This window comes from Salminus brasiliensis, chromosome 4 (assembly GCF_030463535.1).
Source record: "Salminus brasiliensis chromosome 4, fSalBra1.hap2, whole genome shotgun sequence".
Lineage (NCBI taxonomy): Eukaryota > Metazoa > Chordata > Actinopteri > Characiformes > Bryconidae > Salminus > Salminus brasiliensis.
Genome location: NC_132881.1, coordinates 1,117,430 through 1,141,325, shown reverse-complemented (window position 1 = coordinate 1,141,325; position 23,896 = coordinate 1,117,430). Strand labels below are relative to the sequence as shown.

Here is a 23,896-nt window from a genome sequence, read left to right as displayed (position 1 = left end):
ATCAGCGTCAAAACAGCACAATTTATTATTCATATGTTATTAATAATGATCAATAAAGATGATGTATTAGTTAATTTAAATAAATAAAAATGTTTATAAGTGAACTAATGTGATTGAGATTACACAAACTGTGCAACACGGGCTCTGATGGGTTCTAGGTAAGTTCCAGGTGGGCTCTGAGTGGGTTCTAGGTAAGTTCCAGGTGGGTTCTGACAGGTTCTAGGTGAGTTTGTACATGTGCTGTTACTGGGACCCGGTTGGCTTCTCAAATGGTCCCCATCATTACAGCCCACCTTAATCTCACAGGGGTCCCATCTAGGCCCCGTGTGCAGTGTACAACCCCGATGGGGCCCCTGTTTAACCCCTCCTGGTCCCTTTACTGACCCTGATGGGCACCCACATGTGGGGCCAACGTGGAGCCTGTAGTGTAGCTGGGCTTCTCATACAGACATGTTGGCTGGGATTTGTTATTGATCATGATTGATCACAAAAATAATCAATAATAACTAATTACGATTATGGCATATAATGTGATTAATCATGATCGATTTTATATATATAATCGATCTCTCTCTCTCTCTATATATATATATATATATATATATATAAAGATGATCAATCAGATCGATTATAAATATGCATGTGATTAATCGCGGTTATACAATACAGGCGATTAATCACTAGTAAATGCGCGCGTGCTGCTGCTGCGTTCCACAGGAAACACCGTGTGTGTGTGTGTGTGTGTGTGTGTGTGTGTGTGTGTGTGTGTGTGTGTGTGTGTGTGTGAAGAACGTTAATGTAACAGACGCGAATCAGAGCAGAGGGAGGAACCGAAGACACTCGCGCGCTAACACACACACACACACACACACACACACACACACACACACACACACACACTCACTCACTCACTCACTGGCATACGGAGGGGCCGCGCTTCGCGTGCACCTGAGCAACACCCCGCGCGGAGTCTCCCCCACGAGAGCTAAACTCGGACACATTCTCGCGCGCACACACACTCTGACTCTCACGCGCTGGTTGCATCATCACTCTCCAGGCTGCAGGATGCTCGCGGACCGGGAGATGAGACCGTGTTTGTTCGCGCGAGGCTGGACTGCATCGTCACCGTAGGCGCTCGCTCGCTTGCGTGCGCGTGTGTACGTGGAGAAAGCTCGTGACGGATTTTGTTTCCACCGACGTGAATCTTCATCCCGCCGAAACACCCCACTGACCATTCCAGGTGAGTGTGTGTGTGTGTGTGTGTGAGAGAGAGTGTGTGAGAGAGTGTGTGTGTGTGTGAGTGTGTGTGTGTGTGTGCGATGTGTGTTTTTGCTGCTTTGGCGCGCGCGGCTGCATACGGGGCTGATGTAACTGCTTTGTTGTTTGTTGTTGTTGTTGTGATGTTGTGCGCACCCGCGCCAAGCCAGACTGCGTCTCGTGCACTCAAAGCATTAATATTAACACTAATAATAATATTAATATTAATATACAGATCTTACGCTAGATGTTTGAACATTGCTGTGAGGAGGTTTGGTTTGATTGCATTTGGCGCGTGCTGAGTGCCCTGAGAGCGAGAGCATCAGTGAGGTCCGGTTCGGATGTTGGAGGGTCAGTTCTGCGAGTCCAGCTCATCCCGAAGGTACCGGATGGAGCTCCATCATCATCATCATCATCATCATCATCATCAGAGCGGAGACTTCCACAGCCCGGCTGTGTCTGATCTCGGAGCTGGGAATGACGTCACACCCGAGTTGACCGCGTAGTGATGGACCGTTCTCGCACTTCCGGTCCATTTATGAAGAAGCGCGGACAGTGGGCGTTAATAGACTTCCGGTCGTAATCAGTGTAATAATTCACCCCAAACACACTGACCAGAGTTCCCAGTCCACCCAGTTTAGCCATGTTCAACTCCAGCTGAAGACCTTTGAGAAACTGACCCCTCAGTGCCGGCTTAGATTCCTCAGTGCCGGCTCAAGCCCCTCAGTGCCGGCTTAGATTCCTCAGTGCCGGCTTAGATTCCTCAGTGCCGGCTCAAGCCCCTCAGTGCCGGCTTAGACCTCTCAGTGCCGGCTCAGACCCCCCAGTGCCGGCTCAGGCCCCTCAGTGCCGGCTCAAGCCCCTCAGTGCCGGCTCAGACCTCTCAGTGCCGGCTCAGACCCCCCAGTGCCGGCTCAGACCCCCCAGTGCCGGCTCAGACCTCTCAGTGCCGGCTCAGACCCCCCAGTGCCGGCTCAGACCCCCCAGTGCCGGCTCAGACGCCCCAGTGCCGGCTCAGACGCCCCAGTGCCGGGTCTTGCCGAGTAGTTTAGTGTAGAAATACGAGGCTGTGTCTCTTTGCTAGCTGTGGTGTTCAGGGCCCTGGCTAATGTTGCTAATGTCGCTAATATTGCCAATGTTTACATGGGCTGAGTGGGAGGAGCTAAACCTGCCGGACTGATGTTTCCTCCTCCAGAACGAAGCTCAGTGCTGGTCTTCGGTCGGTCCAGTCAGAGATGTTAGCTGGTGTTAGCATAAACAGACGCTCGGCTCCTTCTCCAAATTAGCTTTTCCTCCCTGAACTGTTCCTGTCATCAGTTAGCATGATGTCATTTGGTGGCTGTTCCTCCAAAATCGCTAATTTGAACGCTAGCCTTTTCTGACCAGCTGCAGTGACTCGGCCTATATAATGCTTTGATGTGCGGTGCGGCCATCTTGGATTTTGAACACGAGTAGGGCGGTCCAGTTGAAATTTCCTACTTGGGACTCTGAAATTCCGACATTCCAGGTGCGCAGCGATAGTCTATCCCTTAGCATTAGCATTAGCATTAGTATGTAGTACACAGTTGGAATGCAGCCAAAATAAATAGTTCGAGCCGATCATGACCGCTGGACGTCCAGGGAGCTAGCAAGGAAACGTGCTAGCTGTGAACCAGCATGCTAACAATGACCAAACTTGGTAAGGAGGAGCAGCAGGCTGCTAGCTAACGGCCGGATGCTAGCACACACTCCAAATGGCCAGTTTTACTGGGTGAGGGAAGGTTGATGGGTAATGGTCAGTTTATTAGACATTAGTGCTGAAGTACCGGTCCGCTTTTACGGGTTCCGAACTAAGGACACTGAGAGTTCCCCGCCTTGCAGGACGTCCCACTGCAGGACGTCCCACTGCAGGGGGGAGGGGGGGCAGTCAGGTCAGGTCAGGCTTAAAGTGGGCTTTAGCTGAACTGCAGGTCAGTGGGTTTGGTTGTATTCGGGCTGCAGATGTTGACAGATTCCTTTAGACACACTTACACACACACTCTGAACACACGGCTAACGAGACTCAGATCTCACACACACACACACACACACACACACACACTCTCTCAGCTTTATTGCTGTTAGGTACTTGGCCTCAGGAGAGGGAGAGAGAGAGAGAGAGAGATCAGAAACTAGAAAATACTGACTCTCTCTCACTCTCTCGCTCGCTCTTGCGCGCTCTCTCTACACAGCAGCCACAGAATTTGTGGATCTGTGTGTGAGAGAGTTATTGTTTCCAGCCTAGCCTGTGTGTGTGTGTGTGTGTGTGTGTGTGTGTGTGTGTGTGTGTGTGTGTGTTCGCATTGTCGGTGCTCTCTCTGTGGTTGGCTGTGGCAGCTGTTCTCCGTGCCCGCAGGCGGATCGAGGGTATTTCCCCCCCGAGACCACTGTGCCACTTTTCTGTGTCTTTGGCACGGTGCCATGCATTGATCCCTCTCTCGCGCGCTTTTGCGCTCTCTCTCTCTCTCTCTCTCTCTCTCTCTCTCTCTCTCTCTCTCTCTCTCTCTCTCTCTCTCTCGCGCCAAGGAGAGCACAAAGGAAAGCCCACACACACTCGTTTACCACTCAGCATCACTCCATCCCGTCTAAACCAGCGGCGGCTCGGTGCCAGCTGGTCTGCTGTGGTCCAGTACCTCCAGCTTCCACTGCAAACCAGACCCGACCGATACATCGCCCAACCCGATACATCGGCCGATATCAGAGACGAATTTCAATAATTGTATATTTTAAGAATATATCTTTCAGTCAAGATTACTTTATTATTTCCATCTTTTCCCATTTCAAAACATACCGTATACGGACAAAAGTATTGGGACACTTGTCCTATATCCACTTTTACTTCACAACAGGGACTAGACAGTAGCTGAATGCATTCAATTTGAAGGGGTGTCCACAAACATTTGGACACATAGTGTATAAGTAAAAGTTTGGGCACCCATAGTCAGCGCTTAGTGACACCCCCCCTCCCCATGCTCCTCTAGCCACTGGCTGCAGCACAAGCTCAGAGCAAGGCTGATCCACCCCAGTGTATAACAGTTGGAGAGGGGATCTTCTCATGAAATTCTGCTCCCTTGAGTCCAATCTCACCTCATCCTACTTTTACTCCGTCAGGCCACAGGACCTGTTTGGATGTTCCTTTGAAAAGGTCTGAGGAGTCCGATGGTGGAGGTGAAGGTGAAGGTGAAGGTGGTATTAGTGGAGGCATCACAGTAGAACAGAGCAGCACCACTCCAGAGTCTGAGAGATCTTCCTGAAGGTCTTTTTCAGACAGACGGCAGGTTTTGATTTGCCTTTCTAGAAATCCTACAAGCAAAAGCACACACACACACACACACACACACACACACACACACACACAGCGGTGGTGGTGTAGGACGTGGCTGTAACAGCAGGGACGGATCAGCAGCCTAAACATTCCTTCAGCACTGATGTGGCGTCGAGTCAACATGATCATGTTACTGCAGTCTGACACACACACACACACACACACACACACACACTCCTACAAGCATCACACTGTGGCCAGTCTGAGGGGTGTTGGTAGGGATGGATATAATTTCCTTGCTCTCTCCCTCTCTTTCTCTCTCTCTCTCTCTCTCTCTCTCTCTCTCTCTCTCTCTCTCTCTCTCTCTGTGGTTTGGGAGGCTCTGAGGGTGTTTCTGGTTTTTATTTTTCTTTCCCTCCCTCCCTCTCTCTCTTTCTCTCTTGCTCGCTCTCTCTTTTTCCCCTCTTTCCCCAGGGCTGTGTGTGTGTGTGTGTGTGTGTGTGTGTGTGTGTGTCTGTCTGTGTGTGTGAGTGAATGGCTGAATGTTGTTCCACCTTCGCTGGCTGGGTGTTGCCACAGATTCCTTTGTATGTTCCACACACACACACTCGTTCTTGACCTATATTAATCCCCTCAGGACTCGTTCGTGTGTGTGTGTGTGTGTGTGTGTGTGTTCAGGGTGAACCTGCAGCAGTGATGATGGAGCAGGCTGTATGAATGATCTCTGGGTCTGAAGCAAGTCGAGAGAGGCAGTGTCTACAGCTCTGTAAACTCTAGAGCCGTGGTTCTCAAAGTGGGTCCCCCAGGGGACCATGAGCTTTAGCCTCTGGATCAACATAAACTTTGACATGAGCCAAATCAAAGTGGTCGCCATGGTGTTGCTAAGCAGTTTCTATAGTATCTATAGATTTCAGACTCAACTCAGACTTGTAACCAAAGATCTGAGACTCAACTCAGACTCGTTCCCAAAGATTTGAGACTCAACTCAGACTCGTACCCAAAGATTTGAGACTCAACTCAGACTCGTACCCAAAGATCTGAGACTCAACTCAGACTCGTTCCCAAAGATCTGAGACTCAACTCAGACTCGTTCCCAAAGATTTGAGACTCAACTCAGACTCGTACCCAAAGATTTGAGACTCAACTCAGACTCGTACCCAAAGATCTGAGACTCAACTCAGACTCGTACCCAAAGATCTGAGACTCAACTCAGACTCGTACCCAAAGATTTGAGACTCAACTCAGACTCGTACCCAAAGATCTGAGACTCAACTCAGACTCGTTCCCAAAGATTTGAGACTCAACTCAGACTCGTTCCCAAAGATTTGAGACTCAACTCAGACTCGTACCCAAAGATTTGAGACTCAACTCAGACTCATGTCCAAAGATCTGAGACTCAACTCAGACTCATGTCCAAAGATCTGAGACTCAACTCAGACTTGTACCCAAAGATCTGAGACTCAACTCAGACTCGTACCCAAAGATCTGAGACTGAACTCGGACTCATACCCAAAGACCTGAGACTCAACTCAGACTCGTACCCAAAAGCCTGAGACTCAACTCAGACTCGTACCCAAAAGCCTGAGACTCAACTCAGACTCGTACCCAAAAATCAAAGATCTCAAAGTTTGGCCTTGAAGCTTCAGGCATTTGCGGTCACATACCAGGGGGAGGTGAGCTTCTGTCCTGAGAGTGCAGCATGGCACCTCCGCTACAGTATTCTGGAGTGAACTGGTTTGGGTGGGCAGGGTTAGAAAGACATGTGGTGATCTGACTTTAAGAAGTGTTTGAATCCCAGTAGGTTCAGCCGATGGTGTGAATCTGGAGTCTACCAGGTGGTGGTAAATGTGTGGAGCAGTGGTGAGTCTTGTGTCTGCTAATGTATATCCCTAATGTTAGCAAACATACGGCCCAAATCCCAACCATCAGCTCTCTCACTCGCAGGACCACATGCTGAGTTATCTTCCCCTCACCACTGCACCACATCTGTGGCACATCTGCGCTGGTTCTGTAGTGGTTTTCGTTCTTCTCGGCGCATGTGGAGGTGCTCATGATGTGGTTTCAGTAAAGGTCTGTGGATTCCATTACAGGCCCGGACTGGCCAAGCACTAGGACTCGACTCAGAAACGCCTGACTGACTAACTCAGAAACGCCCAAAGTGACAGTTTGGCTTAGTCTTTCATACATTATTTTGACGAAAGTATTGGGACACCTGCTTATTCAGTGTTTTGCTCTGGAATCAGAGATATTAAAAAGAGCTGATCCTGCTTTTGTTGGAGTAACTGTAATCTCTACTGTCCAGAGAAGAAGACTTGGGATGGAGCACTACCACCTCATTCCAGAGAACACCGTTCTTCCACTGCTCCACAGCTCTTTATACCCCTCTAGCCCACGCCTGGCATTTTTAGGCAGCATGGAGCCAATAGGGTCATGATGTTGATCTGCTCCAGAGAGTCCTGTTCTATTGGCAGTACTTCTCTACAGGGACTAGACAAGCTGTATGTGTGCATTTGCACATCTGCATTTGGGCATGTGGTATATAATGAAAAATGCATGCGTCCAAACTTTTGCCTGATTGTAGGTCAGTGAGTCTGGCGGTCAGACGCTCTGTGTGTTTACTGATCCCTCCTCCATCCCCCACAAAGGTTTTTCAGCCTGCAGTCAGAGCTGCCATCCAGCCAGACTCTGCTTCAGCCGGAACATCTGTTCTTGATCATTTTGCACTGTATCTAGATCTCTGTGGAGAACGGGACACTGGCGAGTGCACTACAGGACAACGGTGCCCTGTATAGACTCGACCCAGCCCAAAAACAGCCAAGCAGCAGTCTCTACTGTAATACTGTCCTTCCACAGCGCCATCGGGTCCCGTACTTCAAATAGCAAGGCTTTTTTTTTCGACTCCGATTCACACCTAAGAGACTTGAGGTTTGACTCGAACACAGAGTGGAAACTTGACTCAGACCCGAGACTCAACTTGGACTCACACCCCTGAGATCTGAGGTTCAAGACTCCACTCTAGACTCAGACTCACGCCTGTAGATTTGTCTCAGACTCAAGACTCTTGGACTCACCCCAGAGATCTTGCTCACAACGTAGAGCGTAGAGACTTGACTCAGACTCAAGACTCAACTTGGACTCACATCTGAGGTTCAAGACACTATAGAATCAATGCTAGACTCAGACTTGCACCCAGACAGGACTCAGACTCTCGCCTGTAAATTTGACACTCGACTCATCCCAGAGACTTGACTCAGACTCAAGGCTCAACTTGGACTCACACCCCTGAGATCTGGTTTAAATCTAAGTGACTTGAGCTTGAACTCTGATTCACATCTAAGAGACTTGAGGTTCGATTGGCACCCAGAGTTGAGACTTGACTCAGACTCTTACACCAGAGACTCTGGACTCGACTTGGACTCGCAACCCAGAGATTTGAGACTTGACTCAGACTCTCACCTGTAGATTTGACACTCGACTCACCCCAGAGGTTTGATTCTCAAGACTCCACTCAGACTCACGCCTGCAGAATCGACACTAGACTCAGACTCACACCCACAGACTTTAGCCTTGACTCAGACTCGCAGAGACTCGAGCCTTGAGCTTACTGTAAATTTGTGTAGAGCCATTTTACTCTCTCTCTTTCTTTATGAAATGATCACAGCTGTGTCTAAAAAATAAATCAGACGTAAAATCTGACCCTGATGCTCTGGGAGAAGCTCGGTTTTGCCCTGCATTTGAGAACTGGCCCCCAGTGAGAAGGGGGCGCTCAGGGTGGAGGGTGTAGTCTGGGGTAATTCTGGGTGCTGGTATGAGCAGATAGCTGGTGTGTTAGTCTGAGCGAGGGCTGACAAACGGGCCTTATCTCAGTGGAAGGCTGTAATTGTGGCCTTCTCATGTGGCGACAGTGATTCAGTGAATAATTGTGGGTTTTCTCTCTCCATCTCTGTCTCGCTCTCTCCGTCTGCGTGGACACACTTCAAAGCCGACGTCAGCGTTCCCGCTGACTCACGGCGGCTCAGCCGAGCACTTTTTTATTTATACGACAAGAAGCGTATAATTTACTTCATAATTCCTCCCCGTTCCATTCATTCCAGTAGGAGCTCAGGTGAGTTTCAACTAGCAGAAACCGTCACCAGCCTAGTCCAGGTATGCCACACCTCCTGAGTCCGGGAGAGGGCTGTGATTGGACAGACATTACACCTCAGTGTGGTGCGATTCCCACCCACTGTGGACGGAAATACAACAAAGACTATGGAGATGTATGAGAAAAGGCTGCAACATCCTAACGACTGCCTGGAATACCATAGCAACCATGTAGCAATGATCTTAAATGCCATAGCAACTGCCATGCAACACCATAGCCAATGCCACAGCAGCTGCTTTGTAACACCATAGCAACCACACAGCAGCCACCTTGAATACCATAGCAAACATGTAGCAATGGCCTTAAATGCCATAGCAACTGCCATGCAACACCATAGCCAGTGCCTTGCAACACCACATCAACCACCTTGAAAACCTTAGCTACCACCTAGCAACATTCCTTAAACAACTCTAAGGAATACCATAGCTAACGCCCAGCAGCGCACTTGCAACTGCCAGGAATACCATATCAGTCATATAGGATCTGTTTTGTAACACCACATAGCAACCACCTTGAACACCATAGTACCCACCTAGCAATGCCCTAGCATATTCAAGGAATGCCATAGCATCCACTTAGCAGCCACCTTAAAATGCCATAGCAACCGCCTAGCAACACCCTAACAACTGCCGGAAATACCATAGCAACCATGCAGCAACTACTCTGAATGCCATAGCAAGCTGATGGATGAGTGTGACTCCTGATCCCTCTCCTCCTCACACCTTCCTCCTGTTCTGACTCTCGCCTCGCGTCCTCACTTTCTCACTCATTGTTTTCTCCTCCTCACCCCCGTCTCTCTCTCTCTCTCTCTCTCTCTCTCTCTCTCCATCTCTCGCTCTCTCTCGCTCTCTCTCACAGCTTCCCCTTTCCCCCATCATGAGACACGAGACAAAAGTGAGAGCTGAATTTACAGCCTGTGTGTGTGTGTGTGTGTGTGTGTGTGTGTGTGTTTAATCACTAAAAGACAAATTTATATCTCATATTCCAAAGATTAAGATAAGGATATTTATCATATTTATAATTATATTTTCATATATCATATTTTATATAACATATGATTATTACGATGTTATATACAGTGATTATGTATTATGATTACTGTATATAGATACTTGTGGATGTAATATTAATGCTCCTAATACTGTTACATGCATACTTGTACATGTAACAATGTAATATAACACATATAGGGCAAATTTATATTCTATATATATATATATATATATATATATATATATATATATATATATATTTTATACACACAGACATATGATCCCAACCTTCCAGGTGATTTTCCCATGAAACCACACACACACACACACACACACACCTCAAGCTCTTTCATCAGCACCTGCCTCATCTACCTTACTTTTCTTTTTTCGCTGCTCACTTAAACACACAACCCCGCCCCCACCCCTCACCCCTCTCTCTCTTCCCTCTCTCTCGCTCTCTCTCTCTCTTCCCTCTCACCATAATTAGCTCTTCTTCATCAAAGAGAATAATGCAGCAGCCAGACAGAGGGAGTCAGCAGACAGAACACACACACACAGACGGAGCTATTAAACCCCATACAGCCATACACACACACTCACACACACACACTGTGTCGTTTCTCTCATTAAACCTCGTTACAGAGATGATTTTGAAATTAGGTGTCAACTGCTAACTGTAGAGCCATGTGTGTGTGTGTGTGTGTGTGAAGCTTTTGTGGGGTCCAACACCCACCCCCTTCCCGTTTGGTAGTGAATATGTTCCCCAGAATCATCTGACTCGTTAATGAGCTCATAATTCAGAGCATCCAGCAGCATTCACAACATACACCCCCCCCCCCCCTTTGCTCATTTCCAGTCTCCCCACTATCTAGAACCCCCACCACATGATGCTACCAGTGCTTGAAGGATGTCGCTTGAAGAAGCTCCACCACATCTTCTCTAACTGATGCTGACACATCACCACTGGAGCAACCTCCATCAATGCCATAACAACTGCTGGAAATACCATAGTAACCACATAGCAACCACTTTAATACACCTTAAGTTCAATTGCAACTTGCCAGGAATTCCATAGCAACCATGTAACACCTGAAATAAAATGGCAAATGCATAGCAATGCCCTAGCAACTACCAGGCATACCCTAGCAACCACATAGCATCCATCTACTAGATTTTGGAGCATTGCTGTGAGACTTTGATAGCATTTAGAGGTCAAGATGTTGGATGATACCCCTCTAGCCCACATCTGGCATTAGGCAGCATGGTGCCAATAGGGTCATGATGTTGATCTGCTCCAGAGAGTCCTATTCTATTGGCAGTACTTCTTCTCTACAGGGACTAGACAAGCTGTGTGTGCATTTGCACATCTGTGTCAGCAATGGGTGCAGCTTAAAGTAGCTGTATGCATTCATTAGAAGGGGTGTCCACAAACATTTGGACAAGTAGTGAATCTGTGGACACTTCTATTTCTTGTTAGCTACATTAGCCTTGTAGCTCCAGTGCTGCTACACACACCAAACATATCTGGACTGATGGACGTGGTTTGGGGGGATATTGGTGTACGTTGTGTTGAACTGTCGCTTTAATGAGTTTGAACCTGAATAATGAATGAAATGTTTTTACAGCTCAGTTGCTTTAGATATCTGACTGCAGCCATTCCTCTAGACCCTCAGCCGTGCTGTCCATTTCCCTGCACACTAACCCTCCACACACACACACACACACCCTGATTGTGTCAGCTCATATCTGGCTGATATCTGATACAGCTGCGGCTGCTGATGTCAATTCAAATGTGCTGTTGATTTAACCTTTAGCGTGGGAGGAAAGAGGAAGCGCTCTGGAGAAGGAGTGTGTTATTGTGTCAGGACCACACACACACAGGTTACAATAACTCAGGAAATCTAATCCTCGGCTCGGCTCCAGGACCAAATCACTGAGGGTGCCGTCAAAATCAGTGGCGACGGCACATGTCCATATACACAGAGACAGCTTTACCTGTAATTAACTCTATATAACATTAGAATACACCCGAATAAACATAGTCAGTGGTCAGTGAGAGTGTCTACCTGTAATTAACTCTATATAACGTTAGAATAAACCCAAATAAACATAGTCAGTGGTCAGTGAGAGTGTCTACCTGTAATTAACACTATATAACATTAGAATAAACCCAAATAAACATAGTCAGTGGTCAGTGAGAGTGTCTACCTGTAATTAACTCTATATAACATTAGAATAAACCCAAATAAACATAGTCAGTGGTCAGTGAGAGTGTCTACCTGTAATTAACTCTATATAACATTAGAATAAACCCAAATAAACATAGTCAGTGGTCAGTAAGAGTGTCTACCTGTAATTAACTCTATATAACATTAGAATAAACCCAAATAAACATAGTCAGTGAGAGTGTCTACCTGTAATTAACTCTATATAACATTAGAATAAGCTCAAAAGAAACATGTCAATTTGTTTTTGTTTGTTTGTGTAAACAGGGAGGAAGCGATGACCCTGGTGTTGTCCATGAACCCTTTCTGTGATCATGAGGCTGAAGCCCCGCCCCCAATCTACCAGCCAATCTGGGAATCAGAACACTGCAGCAAGAGCTGCGTCTCTGCCCCCACGCCAACAGGGGGCGATGCCCAGGAGCTCATGGACGGTCAGTAAACCTACTTTTAGAGTCTTATTAATATTTACCCTAGTAAGACTGTAGCTCCGCCTCCTAAGTGTATATCACAATACTTAAATTTCGAGCGTTATTAATATTCACCTTAATGAGAGACTGTAGCTCCGCCTCCTCAGTGTATATCACAATACCTACATTTAGAGCATTATTAATATTCACCTTAATGAGAGACTGTAGCTCCGCCTCCTCAGTGCATATCACAATACCTACATTTAGAACAATGAGAATGTTGTTTGTGTGTTAACCTGTGAACCTTTTTTATGACTCCAGAGCCTCCCTGTAGGCAAGTCCCGGATCACATGACCATGTCCCGTATCGCTTACTTTAAGAGGAAATACGTGGAAGACGATGATCTTCCACTTAGCTTCAGGAGTTACTGCCACACTGTGAGTTCATCACCTGCCAAAAGGCTTCACCAACATTACGAACCCCACCTTATATACCTGCAAATGTCTATAAGCATTTTATATATCTGTAAAAAAAAATACACATCTTTAAGAAGCCCAGAAATTGCTCCAAACAGTTTCTGTAAGTAAATGCAATTCCCCTCCCATCCTGCAGGTGTCACCAGTGCTGGAGGAGCACGCTCACGTCCTGCGCCTGTCTCTGGAGAAGATGCGCTTCATCGATGACCCTGAAGCGTTCCTACGCCGCTCCGTCCTCATAAACAACCTCTTGCGGCGCCTCCGCACAGAGATCCTGCTCCAGAGGGACTGGCGCTTCCCGCCAGGACCTGTCACCATGGCAACAGCGACCCCAGTCCACCCGCATCCGTCCACTGCCATCCCGCCCAACCCGAACCGCAAGAGGCTGCGCGTGCTGCGGGCCGAGGAGGCCGAGTGCGTTCCGGCGTGCTGCTGCCTGTACACGGCCGGACAGTACCTACAGCTGCCCCTCTGCGTTTACGAGGGGGCGGGTCCTACCCTTCAGCCTTCATCATCGTCGTCATCATCATCGTCGTCGTCATCATCCTCCTCCTCCGGTGAGCTCCTGGAGGACGAGCAGGACAGCGACGGGGACGAAGGCCTGGACTCGCTCTGCCCGGGTCTGGACCTGTGTGAAGCTTCGCTCAGGGCCAAAAGAGAGCGAGAGAGAGCCAGGACACGGGTCCGGGGCAGGGAGGACGAGGACGGGAGCGAGGTTCACCTTCGCCGCCCCCTGCTGGCACCTCATTTAAAAAAGAGCAGGGTTAGGAATGACGTAGCGTGACGGCGGGAAGGGGGCGCACTTCGCAAAACTGACCTCCCAGCAAGTGTCATTCAATTTCATTGCCACACAAATAAACATATCTGCCAGTGGGGTGGGATTAATTTCTAGGATAAGAAACTCATAATTTAAAAAAATAATAATTTGGCAGAGAAATCATCTTAAATCTAGTCGAAATGTGGACAAATTAGCATGTAGTGATTTAGATTATAGAATATTTTCCATATTTAACTTTAATTTCCACACATTTTCACTTGTTTTCAGTAATGCTTCCAAATTTTCATATTTACATATTTTTTTAAGTAAAATTGGAAAATATAATTGCTAGATAACATTTAGGTTCTATTTTGTTAAATATTTGTAATAACTATGTAATTACACATTAATGATCTGTAATAACTACTGCTGATGTTTACGGTTACAGGTGGATTACAGTAATACAGCCTCCGTAATTAATCATGTACTCTCCTCAGTTGTGGCTCATGTAATGACACAGATGCCTCTCCATAACAGGTTCATATAAACACAGTTACTCATGTCTTATTACACATTTATAACCACATTATGCAGCTTATGCCGTTACAACAACCTGAAGTGGATTTTGGCATGTAGTTACTCTGTAATCCATCTGTACATTGTTATTACCGGTTATTAGTGTTTAACTACAGTTATTACAGTCATGGAAGTCGATGATAATAATAATCAAAAGTTTATTAATATTCAAAAAACGTCCGTTAAATTCTGACTAGATTTAAGATGAAACAGGCCAGACCTGCAGCCCATGCTAAGAAAGCCGTCCTCTTCAACTTCATTTGTTCGGCTGTTGTTGTTTTTGTTTGTTTGTAGGATGTAAACTGACCACAGCCTGCTACCGGTCAGTCCGATCCACTACCGGTCAGCACAGAGTGGGAAGGAGGGCAGGGACTGGGGGGAGGGGGGGGCGTCAGAGGTCAAGAAAAGGAGAGACAATCACTGGCTGTCCCGGAACTGTGACACCAGGGGGCGCTAAATTTGCCTCAGCTGGAGAGGAAATTCCGATTACCTGGTTGCTATGGAAACGGGTTGGACAACTTGCCAGATGATGACCGACTATGTCTGGATGGACCACCTATAAGAAAGGTCTTATCCTGACCGTAAATGCAGTCCTACAGGGTATGACCTCAAGTCATCTGATGACTTCAGTCTGATCTTTTACTGGGAGACTTTAATCGGACGCGGGGAAATCCACATTTTGGGCTTCGTTGCAAAAAAAGCTAAATGCTCAAACTGAAATAAAGGAATGGTTTGACACAAAAATCAGATGTTAAAATGTCCTGCAGCACAAAGCTAACACAGAGGCCTGAACTTGGCTAACACGCTAATGTCCTATATAAAGCATCGTTTTTGTGGGAGACCCTATTAAGCCCACTTCTGTCCCTGCCGCCTCCCCCAAACCCAACCGCACCTACAGGCAAGAAACAGTAGCCAGTGACAAGTTAGCTAACTAGCTAACATTAGATTCCTAACACTAGCAATATGTCTTCTCATGAATGCTAGCTAGTAGCTTATAGGTGCTAACTTAGCAGCTAACAATAATACTAACACCAGCTAGCGGTAGCTCACTATGGCATCCTGCTTATCGAACCCTGAGCTAGAAAACATGTCATGTGGAATCAATGCTGATGTGTGTTCGCTAAGACTGTCACTCAAAAACCTCATATCTGCAAAATGGCAACTTTACAGGAGAAGGAGAAAACTAGCATAACCATGGAAACAGGCACATTGCAATTATGGAAATGTGTGTAGCATGAACATTGAAACGGATGTATTTTGACATGTTACATGTGACTATGGAAGTGGATGTATTCTAATTATGGGAACAGTTAAGCGTAACCATGGAAATGGGTGGATTCTAATTATGGAAATGGTTAAGCATAACTATGGGAATTAGTGGGATCTAATTATGGAAAAAGTTGAGCGTAACCATGGAAATGGGTTATAGCGTAACCATGGAAGTGGGTGTATTCTAATAACGGGAACGGTTAAATGTAACCATGTAAATTGATAGATTATAATTACGGGAACAGTTGTGGCGAGACCATGGAAATGAATAGATTGTAATTATGGGATCCGTTCAGTGTAACCATAGGAAATGATGGATTCTAATTACCGAAAAAGTTATATCGTAATCATGAAAATTAATAGATTTTAATTACACAAACAGTTGTGGTGTAACCATGAAAGTGGGTGTATTCTAATAATGGGAACGGTTAAATGTAACCATGTAAATTGATAGATTATAATCACGGGAACGATTGTGGCGTAACCATGGAAATAGGTGGATCTTAATGACCAAAATGGTTATATCGTAATCATGAAAATGGATAGATTCTAATTACAGAAGAACCATAGAAATTGGTAGATTCTAATTACGAAAATTAGTATGTCCTAACTATGGAAATTGATACATTCTAATTATGGGAACGGTTGAGGCGTAACCATGGAAATGGGGGGATTCTAATTATGGAAAGTTTCATTGAGTTTATTGTCATGCGCACAGCAGAAAAAAGCAGTTAAACTGTGAAATGAAATTCTTACGTTGCAGGTTCCTCATTTCCTGACAATCTTATGAATATCAATATAAAGAAGTTTACTTTAAGTAAAGAAGTAAAGTTGGTTGAGGCGTGAACATGGTCGTAAATCAGTGGTGGTGTTGTACTTTGATGGGTTTTATCAGTTGTAGCTCTGTTAGCTGTGTTTTGAAAGTGGGCAGGGCAAAACTACATCTGCTTTTTTTTTACACCTGCAAATTTGTGTACATTTGATTTATTTTGTCAAACTATTCCTTTATTCTGAGCGACTACAGCACATTTCCAGAGACCTGGTTTCTCTGTAAGAACGACCACGCGGTGCCTTAATGCTTTCAGTGTCTGTACAGTTCATGCCTGTGTTTGTGAAAATACATACTGTGGACTTTTTGGAGAAGCTGTACCATAATGTTCATGCCAAGACAAGACCCTGCTGGGGGTCTGCTGAAAGGGAGATGGACGTGATGTAGCATGGTGAAGAGGTGCTCACTGCCAAACCGATGTCACAGCACGTGAAACGTGTCTTCGGAAAGACGTCGGATGAGTCCGTTCGTCCAGAACTTACAGTCTTATGTGCAAAGTGCTGGGTGGCGGACTTCATCCAGTCTGGGTGAAACGTCACATTGATTCTATGTCACTCTAAAGTATTGTTACTTGCTGCGTAAATTTTCCACAACCTAAACCCTCACCCACCAGCATCGGCCTGCGCTCCCAACGAGTGTAGGAGAACTGATTCAGGGTCAGTATGTGCTGACTTTACTGCCTACAGAGGACAAGAAGTCTGCACTGCACGATCCTGATCCCATTCAACACTACAGAGAAGCTCCACCTACTTTCCAAACTTCTGAACAACTAAACAGATAAGATGTGACTGAAGTCATTCAGAGTGGGGGTTTGGTGGGTGCGCCACACAGTGGAGGTGAACGGAACCAAAACCAGAAGTCAGAAGCTCTAATAAAAGCTCCTCACAGAAAGTTCTTCACCTAATGGTGATGAAGACGCTGCCTGATGCCTGAGACACGGTTCTACCAGAGTTCTGAGAAGAGCTCAGCTCTAGAACCTGCTTTTAAAATCAGATCATTAAAATGGTGGAGGGATACATGCTGCAGGGTGTAGTGCAGCTACAGAAAGTAGTCCCTAAAGAGAACTGCATTAGTGGAAATTCTCTATTCACTATTTTACCTTCATCATCATCATCATCATCATTCCATATAAAACTCAGAAGACTTGTGTAGCTTCACTAATGGGTTTGGATAGGAGATAAAATAGTGGCTATATCTGTGTTGTAGTCATGGCAACCAATGCCCGGTTCCGTTCACAACCACTGTAAAGAAATCAGAGTGGGTAAATTTCTTTACAGTGAAGCTCAGTTTCCCCCCAACCCCACCCTCTGGATAAAGTCTTCTCACAGTCTGAGTTTTGGAATTTTTTGAAAAGGAGTTTTGAAAGGAGTTGCTATAGCGACTGCATATGTTTAGCCACAACCTGAACAAATGACTGTATACAAATAGCCTTTTCAGAGTAATTTAGGGGAATTTGAAGGCCTAGGAGTGAACTATGGTGTGTTAAAACTGGTACTGATAGGGTCGGGGTCAGTAGGCCGCATCTGCATAATATACAGACTGACCCTGCAGCTGTTGAAGCTAAAAGTCCCTAGACTTGCACTGTATCCAGGACTTATCAGTCCCAAAAAAAGCTGGTGGCTGGGTGTCCCCTAACTGACACGGTACAAACAGTACATTTACGCTGTTGTTTTTCATGATTCATGATTTCTACAGTGTTTGTTGTTAGTAAACTTAAATTCCTCCATCTGTGATCGTGTCTGACTAAACACACAGAAAGAATCCGAAGAACGCAGTTTCAAGGGGAAATGACCACAGACTGACCTCCTCACAACAGTTTTCTTTCAGACTCGCAGCGTTTCGGTTTACAAAACTGTTGAGATTCGATGTAAAATTATTTTGTGAAATGTCAACAACAACAAAAAAGAACAATAAAGGAATGTCCTGCAGTCGTTTTCCTAATCAGGCGTGGTTTGTTTGTCCGTTAGTCCTGAATCGCGCTCAGGGTTGTTTACATTCAGAACTCAGAAGGTCTTAAAGGTGCTGTATGTGATTTCAGTCCGATACACTTCAGTAAATGATTCCTCGTGGCTGGTTAGCTCTGTGTTCTCATTCTACCATAACTCTCTAAATGAGAACCAATGAAAGTGGCAAGGTGTCGAACCGCACACACGTTCCAGCCAATCAGCAACAGCGCAGCTAACAGGTTTTGTTTCTTTACTGATCTAAGATCTAGACCTACCTAGAACCTATAAGGACTACAATGACTTTTGACATTGGTTGGTTTCAAATTGTGTGTGTGGTTAATCTGACTGCTTTAAGTTCTGCCAGTGAAGTCCCGACCAATGGGAGAGCTGGTTTAGCTGAATCTGCCTAGATACGACTGCGAGAACAGCTGTGATTGGCTGGTTTTCTGTTTAGTTTCACAGACTTAACCCTTTAGTTTCCAGCAGAACTGCATCATGTACTAAGACTAGTACTGACTGACTCTCGCGCTCTCTCTCTCTCTCTCTCTCACACACACACACAGACACACACACACACACACACATTAAATATCGTTTCTGGCAGAGTACTTAGAGTTTCCCTCCAAAAACAGTGGATGAATAAACACACTTGTGTGTGTGTGTGTGTGTGTGTGTGTGGTGACGGTGCAGCTTAATTGTTTGTTTGTGGTCATCATAGTGAAAACAGGCATGACATGACCAGAGGACAAACAAACACACACACACACACACACACACACACACACACTCGGCACGTCACACTCAGACAATGACTTTATTTAATCTGAACTCACTGAACTGTCACACGTCACGTTACACAACAGTGTGTGTCAGCTGAACCGTGTGTGTGTGTGTGTGTGTTCTGAGTCACAGTGGTGGTGTGTCTAATGTGCAGAAGATTTCACTTTCCCTCAGGCTTCAGAGAAACAATTCAGCTGTGTGTGTGTGTGTTTGTATGTATGTGTGTATGTGTGTGTGTGTATGTGTGTGTGTATGTGTGTGTGTGTGTGTGTGTGTGTGTGTGTGTGTGTGTATGTATGTGTGTATGTGTGTGTGTGTGTGTGTATGTGTGTATGTGTGTGTGTGTGTGTGTGTGTGTGTGTACTGTGGAAAAAAAAGACTCAAGGCACCTTTTGAGTGCCTTTTCCTCAGCTCACCACACTGGTGGAACCGATTTAAAATGAGCAGGGAGTTTACAGGGTTCCTTGAGGAACCATTATATCCAGCGTGGTGCTTGATGGAAGCCAGTGAGGTTGCTGGAAGGTCCTGCAAGAGCTGGGTGGTTGTTGGGAGTTCTGCCAGTTTCTCCAGGAAGAACCTTTGAGGAACCTAAGATGTGTCTCTGGGAACCTTACTGGATTTTCAAGGTAGCGAGTGAAAAGAGTGAAGTGTGTGTGTGTGTGTGTGTGTGTGTGTGTGTGTGTGTGTTTAGATGCATGGCATGACTAGCATCCTGACATTGTCAGCACTAATAGAGGTTCGTGTCAATTGCGCACCCTCTCCCCCACCCCCTCCCCCGCGAGCAGCCTCCAGGCGAAGGTTCAGTCGTCTGCAGCTCAAACTGTCATCTGTCAAACCCGCCACTTTGGCAGCCTCCGGTTGCCATGGTAACTGGCCTTTCCCTGGCGACAGGTTTCCCAAACCTGTCACAACCTCTCAGCCCTGCAGCACTTGCAGCACCTCTCTCCTTCATGCTCTCCGTTATCCTCCGATCCCCTGAGAGAGAGGGCTTCCTGTTTACACACCCCAACATCAGCCATAACATTAAAACCACCTGCCTAATATTCTACAGGTGCCTACAGGTGACTCCACAAGACCAGATACCACAGGACACCTTCAGAGGTAAGCAGCATGTCCTTTAAGAAGTCCTGTTTAGGTTGTGAGGCGGGGCCTTCATGAGCACCCATGACCCAAGGTTATACTTTCTTGGGACACTTTTGGTCGGTACTGACCACTGCATACTGGGAGGGAACACCCCACAAGACCTGCCTGATGTTTTTTTAGGAGACGTTCTGACCCAGTCGTCTAGAACATCACACTTTGGTTCTTGTCAGAAGGTCTCGGATTCTTGGAACAGGCCTCATTTCTAGGTCAGTGTTGAGTTTATAAACTTTGGACCCTCTTGAATCTGCCTGACCACCCAATGGCCACCCCATTCCACTGGTGCCAAAGTCACTGATACACAGGTGTGTTGGTGTACGGGTGTGTGTGCAGGTGCAGGTGCTGGTGCTATTGACAGTCAACACTTCCTCAGTAGGTTACAGTAGGTCAAGGCAGTCAGCAGCTCACTGGTGTAATCAACCCACAGCAGCAGGAGGCTCTATGGGTTTTGTCCACAGGTTCCACGTTGGCCCCCACATATAGATGTCCACCAGGGTAAGTGATGGGACCAGGAGTGGGTTGTGCACTGCACGTAGGGCCTAGATGTGACCCCTGTGAGATTAAGCCCAGTCACTACACATGTACAAACCCACTCAGAGCCCATGTCCACCAGGAAGTCGCGAGGTGGGACCTACTGTTGATGATGTCACTGTGAGTCGGGGTGTCTGATGTTTTGATGGTAAATTAATGACGTAAACACCCAACAGCTCCAATTCTCAGAAGCAGAGGAGGAGCTGTAGCCCATGAGCTGGTTTAAAACCCTGCCCAGCTTCGGACAGACACCATAAACACACAGAGAGAGAGAGAGAGAGAGAGAGAGCAGTGAACACAGGTAAGACCCTCCTGTAAATATAATAATAAAACATTAATTACAGGAATTTTTTTTTATCAATAATGTTCAACTTTAATGCTGAAAGTGTCCACCGGGTGTGTATTTGCATCTCCTCTGATAGATCTGACCGTCTCTGATAGCCATGTCTATGTCCACTGTGTCGGGACAGAAGGAGGCGGGCCTGCGGAGCGCAACGCTGCTTGGCAAAACCGCTCCACCCTTCTCCAGCATGGGTGAAATGTGAGTGTGTTCTCTATTTGTTTAACTGCATTATCTGGATTATACTGAACACAATATTGTCTTTATTATTTTAATATTTGGATATTTATATTTTCAATTTGTCTTTTTACTTTCATTTATTCCTTTTTATTATTAATTTGAAGCCGTCTGGTTGGGTTAAGTAGCACAACTGCTGTCCTGTACTGTTACTATTACTCACCTCTGGGGTGTTCATCACCTATTATTTATTTGTTGTTATTTTAAAGCTCTATTGTTACCTGATTATATTATTATTATTATTATTATTATTATTATTACTATTATTATTATTATTGCTCCCAAATCCCACAGTTTACTAGACATCAACTCTAGAATGTTGGGCTATGTTTCCGAACGTGTACCCATTTTTATGCTAACAAACACCTAGCAACCCCCGGTAACCAGCTGGGACACCTGGTAATGTTTTGGTGACCTGTAGTCCCCTGGCCCCCGTATTTACAGCTGTGATATGGGGTAAAGCTGTTTAGTAAACACTCAGGATGACTCAGGATGATGGTGCATGTGCTCAGGCCCCCTTACCTGACCGCACTGCGATGAAAACAATAACAAGGACACATGCGTCCATTTCTCAACCTGAAGCTGGACCTGCTAAACATCAGAGGACATACCGTTAATAATTATTTTATTCAGTAATAATTACACAGTTAAGAATGAGCTTTTAGAAACTAGACACTAATATTCCCGGGATACTGGAATTTCAATTTGGATAAAGTACTTATATGATATGAATATGAAATGCCCAGTTTAAATGTACAATTTTATACAGGATATTAATATTATCAGAACTTCATACTGGATATTAATAGTATTAGAGCTTCATACTGGATATTAATGATATTAGAACTTCATACTGAGTATTAATATTATTAACATTGTAACTTTATTGATGTTCTACAGCTTCAAGAATATATAATAAAAATATAAGATCAACAGGAATTGTCATTTTTCTCCAGCAAAAACTTCACGGTGCCGAGTTTGGATCTGGACAGCTTCATGGCAGTGAAGGTCAAAGTCCGTCAGGAGGGGCTGTTGGACTCCAGCCTGAAGACAAACCTGGAGTTTGCCATGCAGACACTGGAGGCCTTTCCTGCACCAAAGCGGCACGACGTCTCTCTCACCATGGAGGGCGAGCGGCAGCTGGTGCGCCTTACAGCGGGGACGCCCATCCTGCTCTACAGCGTCCGCTTGGGCCCGAAAGGACCAGAGCTGCATCAGAAGGTTTCAGTGGGTGCCCGCCTCACCCCATCCTGCCTGAGCGAGGCGCATTTTGCAGGGCATCAGTGCCAGGACGAGCTGGAGAGCTGCATGGACCAGGCCAAGCGCATTCTGAACCAGGAGGCCCAGAACAACCCCTCAGGCCTGAGCGAGGTGGAGCTGAGAATAGCCTGTGAGGAGCTGCGCCTCACCTACATCACCCAGCAGCCCCAGCGCAGTCTGGTGGTGCAGCCACGCCGTAGGGCCTACCTGGGCAAGGCGCTAAACCTGGAGAAGGTCCTGGAGCTGAAGACACGTCTGGAGCGGTCAGGGGTCATGGGGAAGGGTCTGCTGGCTTGCTTCCAGCACCTGCTGCTCCACTACGGTCAGTTTCAAGAGGAAAACAGCCGCCTGGTTCTTCAGAGTGATGGAGAGATGGTGGAGCTGGTCTACGGAAGGCCTGATTACCACAGCACCCAACATTACATCTTTACCGACAGCGAGAACCAGGCCCACAGCCACAGGGTGCAGGACATTGACCTGTGGGAGTATGACTGAGGGGGTCAAGGGGGATCTAATCAAGCTGATTCTACTAATAGATTCTAGGAGCTACTGTTGCTACATTGGACAAGCTGCAGAAAATGCTGGTAACACGTCCCTTCAATCCTAATGAGAGACTGTAGCTCCGCCTCCTCAGTGTATATTACTATCATCATTTAGCATTATTTAGCATTAGCGATCTATGTATTTTTGTATGTTATGCTAGCATAAGGCTAGCTGTATTGTGTGATCACTTTCCCATAAGGCTAAACATCAAAACAGATCAGCAAAGAGACTAAAAGTATGATTGTATACATGAAGGCTGATGGTGGCAAATGTGCCATTGTTGTCCTGTCGGTTCACTGAGCTACAAAAAGTCCTGTTAGCTTAGCATTTTGGAACTTGAACTCAATGCTGTGTTAAACAAAGTGGGCTAACGTCTCTCATTAGGATCAACGGTGACCTCCCAACAGCTATTATGGAAGAACTTCTCTGTGGGTGGAGCCTGGAAAGGTCAGTCACCCATTTGTGGAACTATATAGTAAATATATCAGAATATGTTTTATGTTTTAATGATTTCAAAAGGGATATCTTTCTTATTTTATAGAATACATATATATATATATATATATATATATATATATATATATATATATATATATGTGTGTGTGTGTGTGTGTGTGTGTATGTGTATGTATATATATATCTAGACTATTGTCTATTTACTTTTCTTATTCTATGTAAAATGAACATATTGGATGGACTTGGTACCTGCTTTACTACTATAAGTATTCTCTTTCTGTTATATTTTATATAACAGTGCAATTACTTACTCATATTCATATCTCATGAGTACGACTTTAAAAAACAGCTGATGGCTGCATTAAACACCTTCACCACCATCATCATCTCCATTCTTTCCTCACCAGCAGAAAAGAGCCTAAATTTAAGCAGCTGACATTAAAAAATG

General features: G+C 45.8%; 2 protein-coding genes across 3 annotated transcripts; both read left to right on the top strand.

Annotated features, from left to right (window-relative positions):
* Positions 1-737: 737 nt before the first annotated feature.
* sertad4 (SERTA domain containing 4) lies at positions 738-18,156 on the top strand. The gene is made up of 4 exons (XM_072677278.1): positions 738-1,240; positions 12,169-12,332; positions 12,630-12,745; positions 12,921-18,156. The coding sequence occupies exons 2-4, from the start codon at positions 12,179-12,181 to the stop codon at positions 13,566-13,568; spliced, it is 918 nt and encodes a 305-aa protein (XP_072533379.1). The 5' UTR covers positions 738-1,240; positions 12,169-12,178; the 3' UTR covers positions 13,569-18,156.
* A 1,352-nt stretch (positions 18,157-19,508) lies between these two features.
* Positions 19,509-23,508, top strand: LOC140553942 (uncharacterized). 2 transcript variants are annotated; one of them, XM_072676734.1, is made up of 5 exons: positions 19,509-19,567; positions 19,993-20,042; positions 20,789-20,913; positions 21,035-21,153; positions 22,146-23,508. In XM_072676734.1, exons 4-5 carry the CDS (start codon positions 21,056-21,058, stop codon positions 22,942-22,944), a joined length of 897 nt encoding a protein of 298 aa, XP_072532835.1. In that variant the 5' UTR covers positions 19,509-19,567; positions 19,993-20,042; positions 20,789-20,913; positions 21,035-21,055; the 3' UTR covers positions 22,945-23,508. The 2 variants fall into 2 exon arrangements, with proteins under 2 accessions (XP_072532835.1, XP_072532834.1); XM_072676733.1 differs by lacking the exon at positions 19,509-19,567 and having other exon boundaries at positions 19,724-20,042.
* Positions 23,509-23,896: the final 388 nt, after the last annotated feature.